The sequence below is a fragment of the Oreochromis niloticus genome, linkage group LG8 (assembly GCF_001858045.2).
Source record: "Oreochromis niloticus isolate F11D_XX linkage group LG8, O_niloticus_UMD_NMBU, whole genome shotgun sequence".
NCBI lineage: Eukaryota > Metazoa > Chordata > Actinopteri > Cichliformes > Cichlidae > Oreochromis > Oreochromis niloticus.
The window spans coordinates 22,240,696-22,263,730 of NC_031973.2; the positions used below are offsets into that span (position 1 = coordinate 22,240,696).

General features: G+C 39.9%; 3 protein-coding genes across 6 annotated transcripts; all 3 read right to left on the reverse strand.

Annotated features, from left to right (window-relative positions):
- Nucleotides 1-487: 487 nt before the first annotated feature.
- get4 (guided entry of tail-anchored proteins factor 4) lies at nt 488-9,767 on the reverse strand. 3 transcript variants are annotated; one of them, XM_003438704.5, is made up of 9 exons: nt 9,530-9,766; nt 8,511-8,589; nt 8,101-8,182; nt 7,585-7,734; nt 5,924-6,062; nt 4,145-4,285; nt 3,946-4,021; nt 3,656-3,728; nt 488-2,766 (listed from the first exon to the last, which is right to left on the reverse strand). In XM_003438704.5, the coding sequence occupies exons 1-9, from the start codon at nt 9,667-9,669 to the stop codon at nt 2,678-2,680; spliced, it is 969 nt and encodes a 322-aa protein (XP_003438752.1). In that variant the 5' UTR covers nt 9,670-9,766; the 3' UTR covers nt 488-2,677. The 3 variants fall into 3 exon arrangements, with proteins under 3 accessions (XP_003438752.1, XP_005448129.1, XP_005448128.1); XM_005448072.4 differs by lacking the exon at nt 488-2,766 and adding an exon at nt 3,018-3,170 and having other exon boundaries at nt 9,530-9,767; XM_005448071.4 differs by lacking the exon at nt 488-2,766 and adding an exon at nt 3,018-3,173 and having other exon boundaries at nt 9,530-9,767.
- Nucleotides 9,768-10,847: 1,080 nt separating this feature from the next.
- On the reverse strand, nt 10,848-15,920 carry LOC102076923 (GTPase IMAP family member 7-like). Of its 2 annotated transcripts, none has more exons than XM_013273508.3 (8): nt 15,729-15,920; nt 15,391-15,491; nt 14,735-14,812; nt 13,460-13,510; nt 13,283-13,333; nt 13,146-13,196; nt 12,865-12,915; nt 10,848-12,124 (listed from the first exon to the last, which is right to left on the reverse strand). In XM_013273508.3, exons 2-8 carry the CDS (start codon nt 15,428-15,430, stop codon nt 11,346-11,348), a joined length of 1,101 nt encoding a protein of 366 aa, XP_013128962.1. In that variant the 5' UTR covers nt 15,431-15,491; nt 15,729-15,920; the 3' UTR covers nt 10,848-11,345. The 2 variants fall into 2 exon arrangements, with proteins under 2 accessions (XP_013128962.1, XP_005448124.1); XM_005448067.4 differs by having other exon boundaries at nt 15,391-15,501.
- A 114-nt stretch (nt 15,921-16,034) lies between these two features.
- xrcc6 (X-ray repair complementing defective repair in Chinese hamster cells 6) lies at nt 16,035-23,016 on the reverse strand. Its single transcript, XM_003438702.4, has 13 exons — nt 22,873-23,016; nt 22,365-22,469; nt 21,040-21,152; nt 20,785-20,926; nt 20,285-20,536; nt 19,887-20,073; nt 19,607-19,793; nt 18,226-18,394; nt 17,675-17,836; nt 17,329-17,458; nt 17,004-17,104; nt 16,801-16,917; nt 16,035-16,608 (listed from the first exon to the last, which is right to left on the reverse strand). The coding sequence occupies exons 2-13, from the start codon at nt 22,435-22,437 to the stop codon at nt 16,409-16,411; spliced, it is 1,833 nt and encodes a 610-aa protein (XP_003438750.1). The 5' UTR covers nt 22,438-22,469; nt 22,873-23,016; the 3' UTR covers nt 16,035-16,408.
- Between the last annotated feature and the right edge of the window lie 19 nt (nt 23,017-23,035).

Genomic DNA, 23,035 nt, shown 5'->3' on the forward strand with positions numbered 1-23,035 from the left:
TGAGTGATTTATTCTGCAAATGACACAAACAGCCTCCCACCAAACTAAAATAGGCCCTGCTAGGGGAGAAAGGACCCCAGATACTTTTATCAGGAGCTGAACCACCACCTTTAAACCTCTGATAAGCTGCAGCCTCACAGCCCAAGTTAATGACACAAGTTCAAATGGTTTCACAGAGAAACTCCCCTCTATCTCGCTGCTGCAGCTTATAATTTTTGTAGTTCCCAGTGCTTGCAAATAAATAACAAAATGTCAAGGAAGCCGTTTCACATTCTCACACTCTTCTCAGTTGTAGTTTATTTTCTTATTTAGTGACAGCTGAAAAGTCAAACACTTCGCTTTAGCTCTCAAAGGACAAAATGATCAGAAACAGCAAACAGTCGTGATGACGCTCACCGACACACACTGTAGGCCTTCGGTCACACACTTCTTCCTGGTAACAACAGGACACATCTGACTAAACTGACTTTCAGGGTAAGAAAAATAATTTCTTTCCTTTGCTTACAAAACTCAAAGGATGCTGTGAAAAATTAACACTGAATAAAAATGTAACTCACAAACACGGTAACACAACAAATGTGCTTGGATGTATGCGCCTGAAAGTCATTTTGGCCTGAATTTCCCTTTTGGAAGGTGGACCCGGATCTGTGGTGTAACACAAGCCTGCAGGACGAGCCTAGTTCTGAATGTTTCATGATTAACAACAGCCGTTTAAATAGGATTTCTGACGACAGCTGCAGAAAGAAATGGTCTCTGTCCAACACGAGATAAACGCTGACGGCACGGATCGTCTACACTATTCAGTCTGTCCCTCTGCAGCTGCCAGATTCTGTGGGGAATGTCAGTAATTACATGTTTCAATAAATTATTCTGACTGCTATTTATCAGCATACCTACTGTCTTCATTTTATTTAATATACTTAAATGCAAAAAACACAAAAACTGAAGTTCCCCAGAAATTAATGCATTGAATTATCAGACCATTTATTGTTTGTTTTTTTAAATGTATTTCATTGGTTATTTGCTGTTCTTTTTTATTATTAATATTGGCCTTTTAGGACTTCCACAGCCCAACATGTAACTACATAAAAGTAAACTAGAACAGCCCTCAGAGAGCAGATACGCTTTATTTTTTTGCAGTTTTTAAAGAAAGCGATGGAGATGTGGATTAAAATCTGTTTCTTTGCTGATGGACAGAAAAATGTTTAACCAAATAAAGATTACTTTACACTGGAAGACCTGTAGACATCCCAAGTTTTCTGCCATTTATTGAAGGAAAAGTGTTGCACACCTTTTTCAAATAATCAGGGCTGAAAAAGGTGTTTTCAGATAACATGGAGCTTCGAAAAACAACAGACTGACAAGACCTGAAGTTATCACAAGTCACAATGAGAAGTTCTCAATGTGAGCAAAAGACAAGAAAGCTGTGCTCTCCGAGGGCCGATGACTTTAACACTGATAAGCAGCAGCTACTGAACGAATCATGCTTCTTATTTCGCACCGGCTGAACTGATGTTTCACCGCCTCCAAGAAAAACCTGGTTTGGACCTAAAACAGAGGCGCGAGAATGAGAGTGAAGCAGCTGGTTTAAATATTAGCAATTTACAACATGCGATGCAAGTTAAAGTCTAACAAACGTTCGTTTCACAGTGTCCGATTTCGCTCCTTTCATAAAAAAGGCCACTTTTGCAGATTTTTAAGTGCTTTAAAAAGTCGCCACAATTTGATGTCTTGCAGTTGGAACAAAAAGTCAAACCTGAGGGGTTTTTTAATTCTTTTTTTTTTTTCTTGGCCACAGAATTCATCTTGGAGATTTAAAGCAACTCAGCAACAGTTCAGCCAGCATAGGGCAAAAAGTTGAACCACACAGCAACAGAGCCGTTTGATACAGACAGCTGTGTGTTTGCAGTAGTGTTACACAACAGAAATGACACTGCAGAATGGTTTGTTTGGTGGATGTTTAAGGTGCAACGTGACCTCTGATAATAACTTCAGAGCTCTGATGGGGTTTTTAAATAAAAAAAAAAAAAAAAGTCCATTAAACTGCAAATGAGATGCTGAAACGTGACCTCAACTAAAAAGCATAATTTAATATCCTACTGAGAGAAGAAGATGAAGAAGAAACCTGTAACGGAATAAGTTGAAAAACGCCAACAGCAGCTATATCGTGGCAAGTCGGAGACTTGCTGTGAGTCAACTAAACCCTCTTATATGCAACATTATGTCATGGAGACAGACTTGTGATGCTGTCCTCTACACTGAGACTCCAACTACCTCCTAGGAGCAGGTTTTCACAAGCAGAGAGGACAGTTGTGATGTCTTGTTTCAAAATCTTACACCCTTAAACAACAAAAATGATGATTAAAATAATTGTATATAACAGTTCAACACAGAAAGAGTTTGCAGTTTGGCATTGTCAGTCCAGGCAGTGCTGACGGGGGTGTTTTTTTGGATTCGTTTGTTTTGCCGGTCCAATAGTTTTGTTTTTTTTTTCTTTCTTTCTTTTTTTTGACTGGATGATTTGAGAGATGGAGTTTCTGTTAAACAGCACGCCTCTGAAATCACAGACCACCACCGTGCCCTGACCCCGTGGCGGAGCTGAAGGAGGGAGGCTGGGTGGTCTTATTCATTATTTTTCGTGCGTTTGTTCTTGATTTCCTCATCCCAGGCCGCGTGCTCAGTCTAATTCTATGGGGCTGTCCTCTGGAGGTTCTTCAGTTCCGTCATCCTCCTCGCCCGAACCCATCAGGCTGTTGAGCAGATTGCCTGCAGGGTGCAAAACAGCAATCATCATTCTTTCAAAGGCTGCTGCAGAGCCAGCTGTGAGGTGAAATATCTGGCATTCGCCCCCCCCCCCCAAAAAAAAAAAAAAATCTCAACATTTTGGAAGTGAAAACATGTTACTAGAAACAGCCAGGAAATATTAAACAATATGATGTACAAAGTACAAGCTAGTTGACAAATGCTTGAATTTAACCATTTCATTTTACTGACAAGGAACACAAAAAACAAACAACTGCAGGAAAACATTTAAACTTTAATAATTTAAAAGATTTGGATTAAACATTTCCAGCAGTAAGCTGAGCCATCCATCACCGTCTCCATTTCTGCTCTTTGGTATTTGGCCACAAGCCGCCTTCTGTCAGAGCATCTGCCACCTTATTAGTCTCCTACTTCAAATTCCAACAGAGACGTAAAAAAGAGAAATAGAAATCTCAAATAGAAACGGATAAGGTTAATATCCAGCTATTTAAACTTTTTTTGGTGGTCTGGTGATTCCACACAAAGTGTTTATGTCCATGTGGCCACTGAAACTACAGTGATGATATTCCCCTCTTTTTATTTTATTTTTTTTATTTATTTTTTTACATATAAGTTACTGGGGGTTAAAACCAGGTCAGACAGCCTACATTCTACATTGGTAAGAGTCACGACTACAAACAGTTCCTTTAATTAAGCTCCCTGTTATTTTACATCTTGTCTAATAGCTTTTGCAAGCGCTTTCATAAATGATGCAGAGGCTTCAGGGAATTTCTTGGTAGCATCACATTCAAAAGTAGCTGGTGATGAAAAACATCGCTATCAGTCTCTCTTCATCTTGCTGCTAAGTCTATTAACGTGTGTGTATACACATCAGTTGTGTTTCCCAACTCACCTAGTAGTCCGCCATACGATGGGGACTGTTTGGGTGGAACGCCAAAGAAAAGCTGTCCTATTCTGTCGAGATACTGAGTCGAGAGAGAGAGGAAGAGAGGATTACACCTGAGTAGAGTCTGTGTTTACAGGCAGTTTAACCCCATAATGCAACTTCAATGACAGACTTTCTCCAACATCTTTAACCAAATGAATTCCAAGGTTAAGTTAGCCTAGTGCACATGGTGTAGTCATTTATTACATAAATTCTGGGCAAAGACAAACAGTATGAAGCTGCAGCTCAACACTCACCTCATTATACATGGGATCCCTCTTCAGGGAAGGCTGATATTGCTCACATAACACTGTGAAAACTGTTAATTTACCCCTAAAGAAAACAAGCAAAAAGCATCTAAATGATAAAAACAATCAAAACAATTCACTGATATTTTTAAGCTTACATCTGTCAGGCATGATAAGCAAACTCAACAATCCCAACATCTGTCCTCACCCGTCCACTGCCAGCAGCAGAAACCAGATAAAGTTTAGTAGAGGCTGCACGAAAGGAGGGCCCCTCTCTATGGACGGGTGTTTCTCTGTGTACGTGCTAAACACCACGGAAGCGCTGTTTTTGTTCTTTAAGCAGAGGAACCTGGAGGGTTTGAGATTTGAGAGAAGAAAGGGAGAGTTATGGAGATGGCATGATAAAAAAGGTAAATGATGCTCAAAGCCTCTTTGAAGAAATGGCTGACAGACTGAAAATAAATGCAGCTGGTCGACATGTTGGAGATTGATGCGTCAGTACCATTTTCTCCATTTCTACCGCTTCTGAACACCGACACTATACTCAATACTCCTGAGGGGTAAACTGCAAACCAAGTTCCACACAGCTAGGCTTTCTGGCATTTAGCTGGTTCAACAAAACCTAAATCCCCAGTTTATAACAGGGATCACTAGCACTGTCATCAAATTTCTCTGTTAAGGTGGGATTTCTGTTTCAGACTCTGTGCTTGGTCACTCACATAAAAATGCATGTCATGTGACTCTTCTGCACAAAAAGATTCCTATGAGCGCCACCTACTCCAATCAGAAACATTAGAAAACCACAGATTAATTGCCCTCTAACCTAATAACTGGTTGTGTTACCTTTGGCAGCAAGACCTGCAATCACGCATTTGTCATAACCGCCTGTTTAGTGTCATGCCAAACATCTCAATCAGATTTAAGTCTGAACTTTGACTAGGCCACTCCAAAACCGTGATTTCATTGAGTTATTTATTCATTTATGTTTAACCATTCAGAGATGGGATGCATAAGTGTACTTGAGCTTCAAGTCATGAACTGATGTTCGGACATTCTCCTTCAGGAGAAAGCAGAATTCATGGTGCCATCAGTTACAGCAAGTCATGCAGGTGCCAAAGCAGCTCCAGACCATCACACTACCACCACCATGTCTGACTGTTGGTATGAACTTTTTATGAAATGCTGTCTTAGTTTTACCACAGAATATTTCCTAAAAGATGTTTTTTTTTTTTTTCTCTTGGAAAATGTGAGACTTTGTGTTCTATTTGGCCTCCTTGGAGCTCTCCCATGGAGGCCCTCTTTGCCCAGTCTCTGTCTTATTGTTGAATCATGACAATAACTGAGCTAAGTGAGGCCTGCAGTTCCGGGTTCCTTTTTGACCTGATCTTCAATGCGCTCTTGGACTGATTTGGGTAGGCCAGCCACTCCTAGGAAGGTTCACTACTGTTGCAAGTTTTCTCCATTTATGGATAATGGCTCTGACTGGCTCACTGGAGTCCCAAAGCCTTAGAAATGACTATCCAAGCCTTTCCACGCTGATAACTGTCAATGACTTTGTTTCTCAGCTGTTCTTGAGTTTCTGTAGATCACTGCATGTTGACATCTTTTAGCCTGCTTCACTTTGTCAAACAGTTTCTATTTAAGTGATGTCTTGATCGAAGAGATCAGGCCGGGATTTAGCTAATGAAGTCAAACTCAGCTTTCCAAAAAAGTAGCTAATGACAGTTAATGATTTAAGAAATGGGGGGCAATAAGTTTTTAACATATGGTCAGCTAGGTTTGGATGGCTGTTCTTTCCCCCATAATAAATGAAATCATCATGTTTTATTAACTCTGGTTATCTTTGTTTGCTGGTCTCAAACATGTAAGTCTGATACAAAGAAGAATACAAGAAGAAAAAAAAAAAAACCCCACACAGCTAAATTTGGCTCCCTCCCCCTTTCTAAATTTTGCATCCAAGAATGTGACAAGGTGACAGTTCACTTACTGTAGGACGGCCTGCGCCACAAACATGTCAACCTCACTGCGGAAGCCTCGTGATGCTGAATACTCCACCAACATGTGTGCACAGCCCTCCCCGTCAGAGGAATGCAGGAAGTGATAACGAGACTCACTGTAGTTTTGCTCTGACGATTTAAAAGAAAAAAATACAACAACACCTTAATTTCCAAGACGGCAACATCAGGACAGTAATGACATAGCAAGCACAACAAAACAACGTTACCAGGAAAGACACCAAACAGGATGTCATTTTACAAAGAAGATGTCATGCAAGCATAATTAGTCAAGACGGACTGATACAAGGAGCAAATGCCCTGTGTTTCTAGAATAAGGACACACTATGACCTTGTGACATGACACTATGTTTTAACACATACAAAGCTACTGAATTTTAAACCCAGTTTCAAAAAGTCGAAACACTGTGTATAATATAAATAAAAAGAAAATGCAGGGATGTTCATAAACCCACAAACTTTTATTTAAAATAGAATATCCATTGTTTGAAATGAAAAAAAAATGCACCATTATTTTAAAAGATTAGTTCATTTTGAATTTGATGGCAGCTAAAATGTCTCAAAAGTGTTTTAAAGACATTGGATGTCTTTAAAACATTTAAACTGCTGATCAGTACATTTGTTGCCCCCTTTTCAACAAAAATGTTGGAACGGGGGCAACAAAAGGCTGGAAATGCAAGTGGCACAAAAAGAAACGGTGAGAGGAATATTTTCTAAACTAACTGGCAAGCGGTCAGTAACATGATTGGGTTTAAAAAAGGGCATCTTAGAGAAGCAGAGTAAAGTATGTAAAGATGGGCAGAGTTTTACCAATCTGCAAAAACAGTCTACAACTTTCGTAACAATTTCTTCAGTGTAAAGCTGTGAACACCTTGAATATCTCATCTAGCTGTACAGATTTTAGAGCAACATATGCTCCCATCTGGATGTCTTTTACATCGAAGGCCTTGCATATCTCAGTGAGACAACGCCAAACTGCAGCTACTACTACTACATGGCTTCTTAGTAGAAGAAGATGTAGGTGGTGAACTGTCCTGCCTGCAGTACACTACACTCTCACCAACTGAAAACATTTAGTGCTTCATGAAGCAAAAATTTAGCAACAGTCAGGACTATTAAGCAGCTGGAATCCTCTATAAGACAAGAATGGGACCCTTTTGCTAACATTCTTCTCCCAAGAGTCAAAGAACTGCTCTCCTCAGCTCGAGGAGGCCTGTTGGAGATGTGTTGCTGCCATCAAATTCAAAATGAGCTAATATTTTTCTTAAAATGGTTCCTCTCAGTTTAAACAGTTGATACATTTTCTATGTTCTATTGTAAATAACATATGTACTTGTGTGATTTGTGAATCATTGCATTCTGATTTTATTTACATTTCACACAGAGCCCCAACATTTTTGGAATAGGGTGTTGTGTGTATTCTCTGAGTATTCTAGACATCATACACACCCACAATTAAATCTAGTGTGTATGTGCATCGAAACATTTTGTACTTTGCAGTCATGGGTTCACTGTTAATAATCAATATATCTAACAAACTATCAGTAAAACCGATGGCGTCTACTGATATCTTAATACGTACATTCAAAAACGTTCTACTCTGCGCTACATAATCAACATGATCAACTTTTACCTTTCCACAAAGTGACAGCAAGCAGCTGGTGTAGTTTTGGATGACCCAACTTGCCAGACCCTCCTGTGGACCATTTCAAGGCTCTGGAAACAAATGCTACTCTCTCTGGAGAGTTCTGGTCCATCTGGCTGAAGAGTTTAGCCAGACATTCTTAAAAAAAAAAAAAAAAAAAAGTCAGAGAAGTATAAATGAAATGCCCTGTTGTGCAGACTTCTTTGACTATCATGAGGATTTATTACTACATCATTTACGAGCAATTATACACACAGATAGAGAAGTGAGATGAAGCTGATGAGTACAGTAGTCAAGGCCAATCAATTATTTATTATATGACGTACAAATCCACAGTTCAGCTACTGCAGCAGTTAATGTTCAGGATATGTTTGATAAACTGCACATATTCTATATCTGATTTTTGTTTGGTAATATTTATTTCAATAGAAAAAAAAAAAAATGTATTTACCACTATTTACAAGTCTTGTAGATGAACTTTAAAAGACAAAGTCTTGCACCCACCTAATATTTCATCTTCAACTTTTGTCTCAGATTTTTCCAAAACCTCCAGCACCAGCATGGACAGATCTGCTGCGCTGTTTTGCTGCAAACCAAAAGAATAGAATAGAATAATCCTTTAATTGTCCCACAAGGGGAAATTTGGTTGTAACAGCAGCCAGAAAGACACGTATACAAACAAACAGTACACAGGACACAGAACAGAAACATACAATTTTTCTTACATATTTACATTACGGACATTGGTTACTATAAACACAGCAAGTGTATTTTTTTTTTTTTTAATCTACACCGTCAGGAACTGTCTGGAACTTGGGTTAATGATCTACGTTAAAATATTATAATTACACAAAACAAGTCAATTATTACAGCCAAAATAATTTGCTTTCTAACAAACTCAGTGCTGCATGTACCTGGTTGTAGCTGAAGAAGAGCAGAGCTCCGTTATACATCAGCTCCCTGGCCTCCGCATGCTTCCCCTGTGACATGTACCTGATGCAAGACAGAGTATCAGTATTACACAAGAGATGACATTATCTGTTTCCAAGGGACACGAGCTCAGTCCTGCTTCCCTTCTTTTTCACAGCAGGTATCAATGAAGGAAGACAATGTTTTAGACTCCCTTTATTTCCAGGTGTTAACACTTCAATGATGAAAACCAATGAATGAGCAGGCCAACACACACAACTGTGAGAGAAAGAACGTTTTCAAACTGCATTCAAATAGGTTTATATCACCTTTTTTCTTTTTTTTTAATTAAAAGCTGGTGGTACGCAGCTAACCAGTATTGCACCTTGACTAATAATTTTATTGCACTAAACAGAGCTCAGATGTCTTAGTGTTGGAGCAGGGAGTTGAGACTGATCTTTTATGACAAAGACTGGAACACCCAACAAACGCTTAGGCTTATTCAGGTTTCTAAATGGATTGGCTGTGAATGAAGACACTTTTGCTAAGCGATAGCACGTCCAGCCATCACGGTCCAGACCGCGACGGTGCAGAATGTTGCTAACTGGCTAACTCAGCCGGACATCTTCAACTAACAAGTTTTCGCAACGTCGTCAGTTACTAAAATAGTCAGCCGCTAGATTCGGTTATGTACGAATAAATAGACTTTCAAGTAACACACAAAAGCAGAATATCTGTGGTAGGCATTGTCCGGGTAGCTAACTACACTTCAGCCATCAAAAGCAAACACATAGCTGGCTAACTAGCATTAGTTAGCAGTCCCGTTTTCAGACTAGATGGAAAACGCGACCGTCCAAACAAACACAAGAATCACGAAGAGTGGGCAGGCCCGCCGTGAAAGCAGACCAATCACAGACAGTCAGGTGTAAAAGCATGGTTGACAGCAGAATGATCTGGAACAGGCAGGCCTCGAAGCCAAATGGCAATTATAACCGAATGAACAAACGTAAAAACGAAGTCTCACCTAAAAAATAAAGTCCTGTACATCTGATGTGCTTCATAATAATCCCCCTTTTCTACGCTGGCTCGCAGTTTTCCTTCCACCCTCTGTACGCCTCCACGGTTTCTGGCACTGGAGCACCTCAGAGACTCCTGCTCCGACATCGTTGCTCCGTAGCAGCAGCAGCACACCCAGCGACTGTTGACAGGGTGAACCCGGAAAGCTTTAAACTTAATGGACCCTCGTCGCTTGCCGTAGCCGGTGTATCGCAGTAGGTGTAATAATCATGGAAGCATGAAAACTTTTGAAACCTTTTTTTAACCAGCAGATGATGCTTGAGGCAACACGATGACGAGGTTAATTGTAAGGAAAATAAAACAAAAAAATAAAAACATGGTTAAAAAAAAAAGAGATTCACCGTTTTTTGGCATATATTATTAAATGACTGGATAGTAAGTAACATATTTGCATCCTGACTTTAATTAATTAATTACTGTTAATTACTATAACAGATTGAGTTATCTAGATTTGGAGAAAAACTTAAAAACGGGATTTATAGTGAAGAATAAATAAATCATAGTTTTGTAGTGTGGCACAGATGCTAAATATGTGTCCCATCCCATCTGGTGAACTTATTGTCATTCATTAGCTAGCTGTAAAGCCAGCTTTCTGATATGTGTTATGCTTACAGACTGTAATGTTACTGTTCTTCTAGTGTCTGTAGAAAGCTATATGAGAAACATTACTAATCAGGAAAGATCAGAGAGAAAGACTTAACAGATAGACAGAACATTTCTATAGATATTTGCTGTAATTACAACAACAAGAGGATCATTTCATATTTCCGAACAGCTGAAGTTACTTGTATCTGTTACTCAACTTTTTTTTTTTTTAACAGTCAAAAACGCGTCTTAATAGACTTGAATCTGGAATAAATCTGGAACCTGAAAATAGACGAGGTGCAGATGTCCAGGTGCCTCTCAGACCTTGTAAACTACAAAATACCTAAACATTATTATGGGCTTTAATCCTATGTCCTTATATCCTGTAACAACTTTTTCTTGTTGTGGTTTTGAGCCTATAGCAATATTAGTACTAATGGAATTTATTTAGCCAGATGACATTTGGCATACTTGGTGACTCTGACTGTAGTTTTTGGGAGTAAAAGTATAACAGCACATAGTGTATTGAATACTTGATGTAACTAACTCTGCTTCACTATTCTTATATTCATTATCATCATTTTGGCTACATTATCAAGAGAAGTTTGTGGAAAAATTTACTTATCAAAGCTAGGTAACCACAGTTGACTGACAGCCATACATTTGAAAAATTTAAGTGATTGTTGTTTCAGATGAGTATATTTAAGAGCACATTTATTTGTTATCTATAAGTGACAGACAAGTTAGTTCTTTTAAATTATTATATATTTTTTGTAGGTTTTGTAGTTTTTTTCCCCACTTAAATTATTGGAAGAAGAATGAAAAGCAGAAGTAAATTTAATAAAAATATTCATTTATAAAATGCTGATTCTGTAAACAGTGACTTTTATGCATCACAGGTAGACAAATTCATCATCTACAGCTACAGCTAAATATTTGGGCCATATAATCAACAATGCGTTCTTTGCTGAGAAAAGTAAACAGTAAACATTTAAGCATTTAGTAGCTGTAAACAGCCATCTGGAGAACACAAAAAATATATTTTTAAACAATCTAGGGTATGTTGGAAACTATAATACATACCACTGTCCACTACTGAACAGTGGCAAACACTTCCACCTCCACCATCTTTCCAACTTGTTGCACATACTGCCCTTTCTTCTTCTCTTCTTCTCTCTCTACATATATCCCAGTCTTTTAGCCAGTGCAGAGGTCATATCAGCCAGCAGCACCTCCCTCATGTGGTCTTCTCTTCTCTGTAGCTCGTGGACAAAATGCCCCTTCAGCTCCATTACCTCCATCACACGCTCCACCAGCTGCCTGCGTGTAACACTTCTTTCCTCTGCGGGGCGGTCGGGCCTGTTATCCACCAGCTCAGGCCTCTGGCCACACAGTGCCACAGCGCTTTTCAGATTTCCAGCATCTGCATCAAGCAGCTGATCTAAAGTGTTCCTTCGACCCAGACGGTCTGCATGAGTGAGCACTGGGATAATGTACCTCTTGACTTCCACACCGAACAGTTCCATTGTGGCTTGGACTGCTTGGGCAGCATCCTGCTCAGCCCCCTTGGTGAAGCCTGGAGTACGCATCACCATTAAAAAGGCATGTGGTCCGGGACTGGCGAGCTGGACACTCCTCAGAACTTCCAGTGCTCTCTCTCTGTTCCCTAGTGACGTCCCCAAAAGATCTGGGGTCTGAATTACTATAAGTTCTCTACCATCTATAAAAGCCCTTTGCACGGTACTCTCCTTTAGAGGAACCCTTTTGGTGCTTCTCTCATTGTTGTTCATTAAAGTATCTGCTAGGGAAGTCCGTCCTCCACCAGGAAGCCCCAGGAGGACCAGCCTGAGACCTGGTTTCTTGGGAATGCTGCCGCCAGAGGGATCAAGCATTTGGTTCAGTAAGCTGCTAATGACTGGATCACTCTGTGAGTCCAAAGAGCCGTCTCTGGATGAATCTACAGAGATAATACAATATTATTTTAGAATTTTAAAAAGCCTTATGGGGTAAAGCTGTGATTCTAAATCAAAATGAGCTCAATCTGATGATCTAAAATTTCATTTTTTTCATTTTCTCAGTTGGGAAATTTATAAGAAGAGTCTTAGGAACTTGTGTGGAATAACAATATTTGCTGCTGAAAACAATACAATACATGCCAAAGATGGTGATTCAGGAAAAGAACCTCATACCAACTGCAAAAATGCCGTGGTTAGAGGGCACATCGCTGCCTCACTTACATACAGTCAGTGACATAAGAATGAATTTGTGTCACATCAGTGATCGCTTTAGGCCAGTTTGAGAGATAGTGTAAGACCATTTGTCTGAAAGCTGAGACTGAGCTGAAAGTGGACCTTGTGCTTAGGATAATGATCCTGAACAGATTTGCAAGTACAACAAGAAATATATCTCAGAAAGATGAATCACTCCATAATCCTTATAATGCAAAACAGGCATTATAAGGATGCAAGAACCTGAAATATCCTGAAACTGAAGGAGTTTTGAATGAGAGTTCTTAAACATACCAGAAAGCCAATAATTATGGAAAACCCTCTCATGAGGTTGTTTCTGAGACCATTGATCGTTTTGTGAGACAAATCCCATAAAAGCACAAAAACAAACTACAAAAAATGAACAAATACATATTGATATATAGAGTATGTAGCTAAATATAGCTAATAAAAATGACAACAAACTGACTGTTGATGGCTTTGATGACAGCAGCGATCCACTTGAATCTTGAGGAAAATGCTGAGGAAGCAAGCAGATAGAAATTTACATTAGGGTTGTAATAACTCACATGTATCACAGAAACAGGTGTGATGCCTTCACATTTTAAACTGCTGTCCCATGTCTGCTTGCACTGCTGGGTCATGTCCTCTGATAGCCACTCAGATTCTAAACGTTTTCTTTTTCACTCTCTATTTGCAACACGCAGTGAAGAGAAAACGAAATCCAACAAAGATACAAGAAATACTTACTGGCTAAAAAGCGCCAAATCCGAGACAGCCACTTAAACAAGGTCTGGAGTACTGAGACACGAGACATGGAGTGGAAAAGTCAGCTCCAGTTTAACAGATTTTGTTTTAAATGGTAAAATGGGGGATGTGCTTTATACCTCGGAGGGTTCCCACAAGCCGGCTTATCCACCCCCAAAGAGCTGACAGACCTGAAGGGAAAAGAAATAATCAGTGTGCATGAATTAACTTTCATTTTGTTTCAATTAAGTTTCATTTTGCTGGTTTTGTCCTGAAACTTGGAAGTCAAAGTGATGTATTAGCTTAGATAAACTCACCAGTTAAAGAACAAAAGAGACGAATCGGCCATCGAATCAGAGCTGGGAGAGCTGCAGGGAAGTGAGGCTAGAATGAGTATCACAGAGTGTCATAATAATAGGGAGACTTGCTGATTCATTTTCTATAATGAACATGTATTTATTCATATGCCATAACTGTAGGATCCATACTGCCCCCTTTTATTTGTTTCTTTTGGATTTACTATAGTCAAACTCTACATTCAATCAGCTGATACAGGACAAGAGACAAACTGTAAACATGAGCAAGAGATGAATAGTAACTAATAATAAAATGTTGAGTGGTGTATGAACACACAGAGAGAAAACAGCTGATTAAAGACAAAACACTCATTGAATCATAGGAAGTCTGCAGCATCCTAAGCATATTGCTGCATAACTAAGATGATTCGGTGTATCTTTTGTCCTGTCTCCCTCTCTGAGCCTGGTTCTGATGGAGGTTGCTTCCTGTTAAAAGGGAGTTTTTCCTCCCCGATGTTGCCAAATGCTTGCTCATAAGGGGTTGTCCGATTGTTGAGGTTTTCTCTATTATTGTCAGAAAATGCCTTGAGATTACTGTTGTGATTTGGTGCTATATAAATAAAACTTAGTTGAGTTGAATTTAACTGAATTGAATTAAATTGAACGGGGCCTGATTATTCATGATCTTCATGCGAAGAGAAGGATTTTAAATTTGATTATGCATTTAACTGGCAGCCAGTAAAGAGAAGCCAATATAGGAGAAATATGCTCTCTCTTTCTAGTCTCTGTCCCATTTTGGATCATTTAAGTGTTCAGATGACAGGTTATTGATTCGGTTTGAAGATTTAGACTAGTGTGTCATATGTTTGCGGTATGTTACTCGAAATTACCCCCTCCACCCCCCTTATCTCCTGTCTTTCGATAACTTGGCCCTCACACCCTGTCAGGTCTGGCATGATAACCAGTCAGATAATAATGTGAGATCTAAAATAAAAGATCTAAAAAATAAATAAATAAAAGAAAACAACTAACAAAAGGAGCCTATAGACTGTCTACAGCACTCCTCTTGGCAATGCAAATGTGTTTGGCACAACAAAGCAGACCATGATTCTGTTTGCTAAAAGTGCTGGACAGGAGAAGTTTAAAAGAAAAAGAAATGGAAAAAAAGACTAGTAAGATTTATAAACATCTGTTTACTACCTGAAAATAGTTCACTATTACAGATTCATTATTTATTTTCTAGACGCAGTAAAAGTCATTAAACAGTAGAAGTGTGGGTGTTGCTGTGTGACTGACTCTGTGAGAACCTGTAGAGAAGATACCCCACCACGGTAAAAAGTCCCATCTGGACACTGTTGGTGTTCATCCACCAGCCTATCAAGGAGAAGGCAGGGAGGCAAACATGACATTAGCGGTGCAGAGCTGTTCACAACTTAGCATCAGTTTAGCCTTTCACCCACATTTAGAGAAAAAAAAATAGAAATGAAATCCCCTGAAGGATCCCAAGAAAGCTGTGTTTGTAAAGACAGTGTTTTATGTGTGGTGAGTCTGCAGGCATCAGCTTTTACATTTAGAGCTGCTGCTTTTATTTTTAATTGCTGGCATCACAACAGAATGAATATTTCAATAGCAGGAAACAGTGTGTCTGGTTCTTTAACATTGTTTGCGTAGTTTTTGTTATAAATGACTTGTAAGAAAAAGACCAAACCTGTCACATGGTTTTTGATTGTTTACACTTATTTTTAAGACTTAACTTGGCTGTAACCTTTAAAGACTGCAAACTACAACGCCTGAACTCAACACTTTACATGTAACATACATTTTCCAGCAATAAAGATGCGTCATCAGAATATGATATTTAAAAAATAGGCCAATAAATTAAAAAACAAAACATGTCAGTAGCATATTTTTTGTGTGTAAAGGTTTATTTTTTTTATGTATATTTTGCCTACCTGCATCCTCAGGGGTGTTTTTCTCACACTGACACTCCATGTCTCAGCAGATGGGAACGCTGTAGTTGGTGTCAAGGTAAGAAGAACAGGCAGCACCACTTCTGCTCAGAGCTAACACGGGTTAAACAAGCTGCTTGAAAACGCTGCAATGTTTATGTAATTTTCCTAGAGTGTTCAGTTATAACAAGGAATAAAAACTCATCTGACAAAAAAAGGAAAGGGTTCTGATTAACAGGTGTCTAGACTACAAGACAGAGCTGAAAAACCAAACATAACATAATGTTGTTAAGTCCTTTTTGAGCTTTATCAACAGCAAAATGCTCATGAAGAGCTTTTACCTGATGTATAGCCAGATAATCTCCCTCCAAGAGTGACATCAGCTTTCAGACTGCCAGTACAACTCACATGGGGTTACAACTCTGATTTCTTCTTCCTGCTTTTGCGCACAAGTATTAGCCGGCGCAGGCCTGCCCTCAACAGTACTTCTTTTGTTATGTCGGCAAAACAAATCAATGACGAGGCCTAGGAATGCTGATCACGTGGTTTTACCTGGGACACACCTTTTTCTGTGCTACAAGAAGAACTAGAAATGCAGCTTAAGGTGAACTAACCTGGGTGATTATGTAAATAAAAGGAATCAGATGCAGTAGTATAAAACAGTTTATTAATGCAAATGCGACGCCATCAAGTGTCACCACTAGTTACAGTATTTATAAGATCAGTGTATTCCAATGCTTTTAGACTTATTTATAATTTCAACACTACTAGAGTGACTGCTTGATCACAACACAGTGACAGTTTTTTTTTAAACATTCAAACAGTATTTATAGAAAATACTGTGCTGTTCTTATCTAATCAAGCCCAACAGGAAAACACGGCGTCTGGTCCATGTGAAGGCCACATAGTGAGTTTAAAATAAGCCCAGGAACCCCAGACGATGACTGCTCAAACAGATTCAAAATTAACCAGAACTTGTGTTTGTGCACAGCTGTTGTGGAGTAAGTCTGGTGTAGACTCCTCATGATCTCAAACGGGCAATCAAAGCATCTATCAGCTCCTGCTTCTTGGTCCCAGTGGTTCGAACCCCAAATTGCTTACAGGCGTCCTTTAGAACGGGCACGGTCAGCTTTACCAGAGTGTTGTTCTGCACGTGGGCCTTCAATTCATCTTCTGTCAGCTCTACTTTAGGCTTCTTCTCAGCTCCACCTCCAGTATCAGCTGCGAGTTCAGGGAGTCAAAGAATAATCAGATTTATCAAATCAAATCACAGAATTCCCAAACTACTGAGTGATGCAAGTTATTAAAACGTCAATCTGACTACCTGGAAACATTTTGCTTGGGATGTAATTCACAACACATTAATACTAGCACATAATTTTACGTAGTTTCACTGATGGTTCATGCTCTGACCTGTTTTGCGTTTGGCAGCTGGCTTGCTCTCTGGATTGTAGTAGGCAGGGTAGACCAGATCTTTGAACTCCTGGACCAGAGGACCCAGACGCTGGTCTATTTGGTCAACCTTTGGCACTGAGGAAGAGAAAGAACGCGATGAGTAGAATTACTCTAGCAGCCACAAAAGGAAATTGGGATCTGTGTTTAGGTCTGCATCTTACTGATGAGATCCTCAATTTCCTCTGGAGCCATCATATCCAGAGCCAAGGCCTCCAGGTTCCTAAAATGCTGCTGGATGACTGGGTTCTCAAAACCTTCACTCCTGCATGACATTACAGAGTGTGAAAATAATATTAGTGGTTACTCAAAAAACAAAAAAGGAGAAGAAAAAAAAAAAAAAAAAGGAAATGCGTGACTCTGCCAGAAGTGGCAACTTCCACAAGAAAGCTGTCCTGCTATAAAGCAGAGTACTTCTTATTGTTAGTTTTATGAAATTTGATATAACTCCTCAGTTTTCCCTGTAAAAAAAAGGGGCTCTAGCGTTACCTGTATTTGAACCTGAGTTTGGAGACAATCTCTTTCATCTTGTCCACCTGTGTTTGTGAGGCCGAGGGAAACTGCGGAGGGTCCAGAGTCCGAAAATCGTCGGCGAATGGCAGGTAGATGACGTTGAAACCTGGTAAAGTCATGAGCAGACAAGACGCGTCACACTGCAGTCAATTACACACAACTAAGTTCAAATGTTTAAGTAATATTTATGTATTTGCGAGTTCTCTGTATTACTGTAAAATTTAGTTATTTTTGCTAAAAGCTGTAAAGACTCTGAAGTTGCACTTAAAGAAGCTAAAATAATTAAATGTAATTAGCCATCTTGACCTCAGCACCACATTACCTGGTGGTGTAATCTGTACTTTCCCCTCGTCGAGCTCCTCATTCTGAGGCAATAGGGCAACAAACCGAGGTGGGTAGTTTCTGCGGGAGATGAAACGGCACAGAGCGAACACGTTCCTCTCACTGCACTTCTTCAGCAAGGCGGAGAACAGACATGAACTGCCTTGAGTGAAAAAAATAAATAAATAAATGAATAAATAAAAATCACAGGATATCTGATTCAGTATCAATGAAATCCACATTTACTATGACTGAACAGACAATTTTTATAGCTGCTTACAATTTAATAAAAGCTTTTACTTTAAACCCATCATCAATTCTATTTTATCAAATGCTTCTCAAATTCAGGGGAGCCTAAGCATAACTCAGCTTTAACTCAGTGTTCTTGGAACAAAGAGTCTGTGCATGCAGGGTGTGGATGAGTGAAACTTAAGTTTAGTTGACTATGACCTTTATTTGAAAAAATATTTAGAAATATCCAGAGTCAACACTGTGGTTTTATTCTTCCTTCCTAGAATTAAATCAGACATACAACCGCACACACAGTTCTACCTTTCACCTCATCCTCCTCAGGATAGAGGAAGACAGCAGGCCGGATATGGTGATGCAGTTTGAGCTTTTCCATCGGTTTGAATCCAATCAGAAACAATCCAGGGTCATCAAACTTCTTGATGGCATCCACCTCGTCCCTCTCCATCACAATCTCTTTACCACCATAATACTACACAACACACACACACACACACACACACACACACAGAGATAAAGTGGAGTTTTCATGTGCAAGTTAAATCTTAAAAAAATAAAAATAAACGTAAAAGCGCTCAAATAATGGAATAAACATAGCACTAGGGATGGGTACCGGTATCCGGTGCCATGATGGCACCGGTTCTGACATAAACGTTAGTAACCAGACCAAAAAGCAGCGCACATTTCGGTGCTTTATTTCGGTGCTTTTTTTTCCTGAGATGTCATACACTTTGGATTCTAGCCAATCATTTTATCTTTGCAAGCGTAGTAGGCGGGGCCAGGTACGTACGTTCTTTTAGAGCAGAGCTACAGATTAAAAATGCCCAAGGCGAAGCGGTCAAAGTCTGGCTGTACTTCACAGCAAAAGATGCAAACTCAGCAGCCTGCAACAAGTGCTTTAAGCTGATACTGTGCAAAGGAGGTAACTCCTTGAATCTGATGAAACACCTGGCGACGCATAGCGTTTTTTTAAAAGCCGAGAAATGCACCATATTTGATAGCTTGCTGCGAGACCTCACGCTGTGCACATCTACTGCGGGTGTGGTGCCTGTTATCGGACCTGGAGTTAGCAACATCCACCAAGAACCCGAAGAGTAGAGTCCTGGGCCCTAGCCCTGCCAGTGTAGCAGAAACGATGACTGATGATGATGGCAGCAGCAGCCGTTCTCCTCTGCGTGAGTAGCTTAATGTTGTTCGTGTGTAATTTACGTTGAGTAGGCTAACCACATTATTACATTAATGCATGTAAGGTGAACTAGCAAACACCGTCGTAGTTACATGCGGCTGTCTTCTTGTTTGATGGCAGATACTCCCTTCACCCTGGCCAAAAAGGCTAAAATGACCAAAGAAAAAGTGGGAAACAGCTAAACATGAGAGGTTTTTGGACAAAGTTTGTGTTTTCCCATTGTTTAAGCACTGCTTCCAGCCAAGAGTGAGACCATATATGCCCTATAGCTGCAGAAAAGGCTAACATTGTTATCTTTTTACAAAAAAAACCCAGCTAAACATGAGAGGTTTTTGGACAAAGTGTGTGTTCTTCATTCTTTAAGCACCGGTTCGAGCACCGTTTAAGCACCGGCACCGTTTCAAAAGTACCGGTTTGGTACTGGTATCGGATAAAACCTAAACGATACCCATCCCTACATAGCACTGTTTTCGATTGGGATCAGGAGATTTTCATTACCTGGGCTTTCTTTATCTCACTGGGCAGCAGCAGACTGCCAGTTTGGGTGTGGAAGGTTCGAGTTTTGCTGCGGACAGGCTCGTTGGTTTCCCTGTAAAGTTTGATGGAACCTGGTTTGCGAGCTGCCACAGCAGTTGCATAAATTCCCACGGCTACATTTATGCCCTCCCCGAGGCACAGGTTTAACCTAAAGACAGCAGAAAGAATAGATAGTGTAAAGAACAGCCAAGAGGAAAAGGTAAATAAACACGCTACGGATACAAAGAAAGCCATCACTTGCCTTGCCAAGGCTCTTTTCTTCAGCTCTTTGGCCCGCACCCGTTTCAGGAGGTCCTCCAGCTTGTCAGAAGGCTGCAGCTGCAGCCCCAGCTCACTCTCATCCTCCGGTGGACTTACAATGTCACAAAAGAAGAGCGAGATGTCGAAGCCCCCCGGTTTCATCAGGTGCATTAAATCAATAACGACGCCTAAAAGAAGAGGGTCGAGGGAAGACAGCCCACATACACAATTACCAATGATAACAAATCATCACACTTCAGTAAAATAATGTGAACTTGCAGAATTAGCAGAAGATAGAAATCCGAAAGGCTGGTAAAGTTAATTAATTATAAAGGCAGAGCGGCAGTGATAAAATTTACAGTTAGAAGGGCTTGCGTGAATAGCTTCTTTTAGACCCACCAGTCTCCTTGAGATCACTGGCCTTGGTGCGAGCCTGTCGGTCTTTCACGCTGTCGCCTCCGTGTGGTTCATCCCTGCACGTGAAAATCATAAGCCGCTTGTGCGAGAGGCGGAGTTTAATGTCACTGTAGAGGTTGGCACAGCACCACAGAGCGTCTCCTAATGATGTCTCTCCACTGCCTATGGTCTCTGCCGCCAGCTTGGCACCTTTTTCCCCCCGCAGAGCATCCACCTCCTGGACTCGCTTTGCACCTGTCCAAAGCAAAAGAGACAGACAAGGGTATAAGAAAGATATGTTCAGCAGTTTACAAACTACTGAGGAAGTATGAGCCAATATTGACTGCAGCTTTGCTCTGCTCTTTTTAAGTTTTGGTCTAAAATAAAGAAAAAAAAGAGGAAAAAGAACTGCAGATAAGAAGATTGCCTACATTTGTGTTTGAAACAAAACAATAGCAAAATAAAGTGTAATTATGTGTTTGTTTGAAAGAGCTGCATCTTACCAGGCTCACTGAGATCATGGTACACGTAGACATGCTTAAATGAGTTTCTGGGGTTCTTGCTCTCCTCTGTGCCGTAGAAAACCAGAGCCACCAGGTCCTTGTCGCTACTGATGATCTTACTGGTGTACACAGTGCGCACAACCTACAAGAGCAGCACACAAACCATCATTGTTACAAGGTTGCTATATGAAGCAGAGCGAAATAACTATCATAAAATTAAAACTAGCAAAAGAAAAAGATAACCAGCCATCTCACCTGCATGGTCATATCAAAGTTGGAGGGTTCCCCATCTTCCCCTTTGATGAACATCTCCTTGGAGGCATCAACCAAGAACACCAAGCTGTCTCTCCCTGTAATTTTGTAGTCTCCTATTGAAGATGGAGACCTGGTTGATTCTGTTGTCACTTCAGTATCACTTTTTGTATCAATGCTACGTGCCAACATTTTACTTGTGCTGAAGTAGATTTTAATAACTATAATGTGATAATAAAATGTGATAAAAGCAAAAGTATCATTTAACAAATCCTGAGCCACCCCTCAATTCTTGACTTTTTGCCAGGAAATAGGTGCAGCATTTATTGAAACATGTGCAAAGATACAAGGAAATACAGTATATAAGGTAACTATTCTCACAAAGGCGAGTTTATACAACAGTAGTTCTCCAGGCTTCTTGAAGAACATTCAAACCTCTTCTTTGGATGCTGGCTGACTTTTGTTGTATTCTATGTGAAGATAATCCCACAGTGCTTCAATAAATGTTGAGCACTGGCCTCCAGAGAGCCCAATCCATGACTGATAGTGTTCCATTGTTTGTTTTTTCATCCAGGTTTGCTTTTTACTGCATTGGCAGTGCTTTTAGGATCAACATCAGGGTTAAAAATGAAGTGGCTGCTAATCAAATGCTTTTCATATGGTATTGCATGGTGGAGCAAAGTCTGATGCTACTTTTCTGCATCCATATATCCATAATTTTAACAAGATCCTCAATACTGATGTCTGAAAAGCAGCCCCAAACCCTGACAGAGCAAACACTGTGTTTTACAGATGCCTGTAGACACTCTCTCCCACACATCACAATCACATTTTCTATGTGATTCCTTCCTTAATAATGTCTTTTTGACTCTTGAATTGAGACAACTCCTAATGAGGTTTTGGTGAGCGGTAGTCAGATCCACTGAAGGGCCAGGCTGCTAGTAAAAAAATCTCCTAAAGATGCTTTTAATAATCTTTTTCAAGTTACCAGTTTATGTGTAGACAAAACACTGGTTGGTCAGTGTTAGTTGCCTTTTTATGCCTGAATTATTTATAAGTCAGTGTTAAGTGAATTAACAATTAAAAACATTATTCTGAAAATTGCCAGGTTCAAGAACTGGAGTTAATAAGGGGAAAAAAGCAGCCAATGTTTAAAAAAAAAAAACTTTGAAAGACCTTCATAAAACCTGGAAGGCTATTGCACAAAACTACTTTAAAAATTACAAAAAAGTGGGGCTCTTAGGAAGCTAAATATAAACAAATAAGTGGTGGCTCAAGACTTTTGCACACTGATGTAAATAAGCACAGAGTAACGGTTTTTCTCTTACGCCCTGAGTGCTCCCCTTCCTCTTCCTCTCCCTCCTCATCCTCGTTTTGGTAGTAGGCGTTCCACTCTGCCATCGGTGCTGCCTTCAGTCCTGTCTCAGGATTTACTGTGAAAACCAAGGATAAATGTAAAGACTGCCGCATTTACAACACTAGATTCAAACAAAGTATCTGTGGCGTATTAAAAAAGTGCATCCTACGTACTCCTACAAATAAACATGTGGTGCAACTTTTACCAGATAATAATTATTATGCACACGATAAGGTATTTCAAAACAGGTTTAATGTCTCGTTAACGCATTACTAATGTTTAATTAACTATGTTTTTAACTTTAGCTAGCAAATGCTAGCTAGCTTAGCTTGTAATTAGCCACTTTTCGTTCCATTTTCATTTAGTAGGCGCCTATGTAACAATTTTATGGGTCTAATGAGGCACGAAAATTGATAGCCTAAACGTATAACATAAACGAAATATATACACAGTTTTCCTCAAAGAATTGAGTCACTTACTGTGTGCTTCTACTTTCTGCACACAAGTCCAGGCTAGTTTCAATCACTGGCGCGTTCAGATACGTGAACGAGCACGATTAAAACGCCTACTGGACTTCTTATCGTCTATTGGCAGTTTATCTGCCAATCTAAGATATTGGCCAATCCTGTTGAAATACGCGGG

What these genes read in the sequence shown, in the direction of transcription:
- get4 (XM_003438704.5), bottom strand. Translation starts at nt 9,669, where the DNA reads ATGTCGGAGCAGGAGTCTCTGAGGTGCTCCAGTGCCAGAAACCGTGGA. An exon ending in TACAGGACTTTATTTTTTAG is followed by an intron (nt 8,590 to 9,529) that starts GTGAGACTTCGT and finishes GTCTTGCATCAG; the next exon opens with GTACATGTCACAGGGGAAGC. An exon ending in TGCTGTCACTTTGTGGAAAG is followed by an intron (nt 6,063 to 7,584) that starts GTAAAAGTTGAT and finishes TTAAATCGTCAG; the next exon opens with AGCAAAACTACAGTGAGTCT.
- LOC102076923 (XM_013273508.3), bottom strand. Translation starts at nt 15,430, where the DNA reads ATGGAGTGTCAGTGTGAGAAAAACACCCCTGAGGATGCAG. An exon ending in TCTCTACAGGTTCTCACAGA is followed by an intron (nt 13,511 to 14,734) that starts GTCAGTCACACA and finishes ACTTCCCTGCAG; the next exon opens with CTCTCCCAGCTCTGATTCGA. An exon ending in TCTCTTTTGTTCTTTAACTG is followed by an intron (nt 13,334 to 13,459) that starts GTGAGTTTATCT and finishes TTTTCCCTTCAG; the next exon opens with GTCTGTCAGCTCTTTGGGGG.
- xrcc6 (XM_003438702.4), bottom strand. Translation starts at nt 22,437, where the DNA reads ATGGCAGAGTGGAACGCCTACTACCAAAACGAGGATGAGGAGGGAGAG. An exon ending in CAGTGATCTCAAGGAGACTG is followed by an intron (nt 20,074 to 20,284) that starts GTGGGTCTAAAA and finishes CTCTTCTTTTAG; the next exon opens with GCGTCGTTATTGATTTAATG. An exon ending in AAGAAAAGAGCCTTGGCAAG is followed by an intron (nt 19,794 to 19,886) that starts GCAAGTGATGGC and finishes TGCTGTCTTTAG; the next exon opens with GTTAAACCTGTGCCTCGGGG.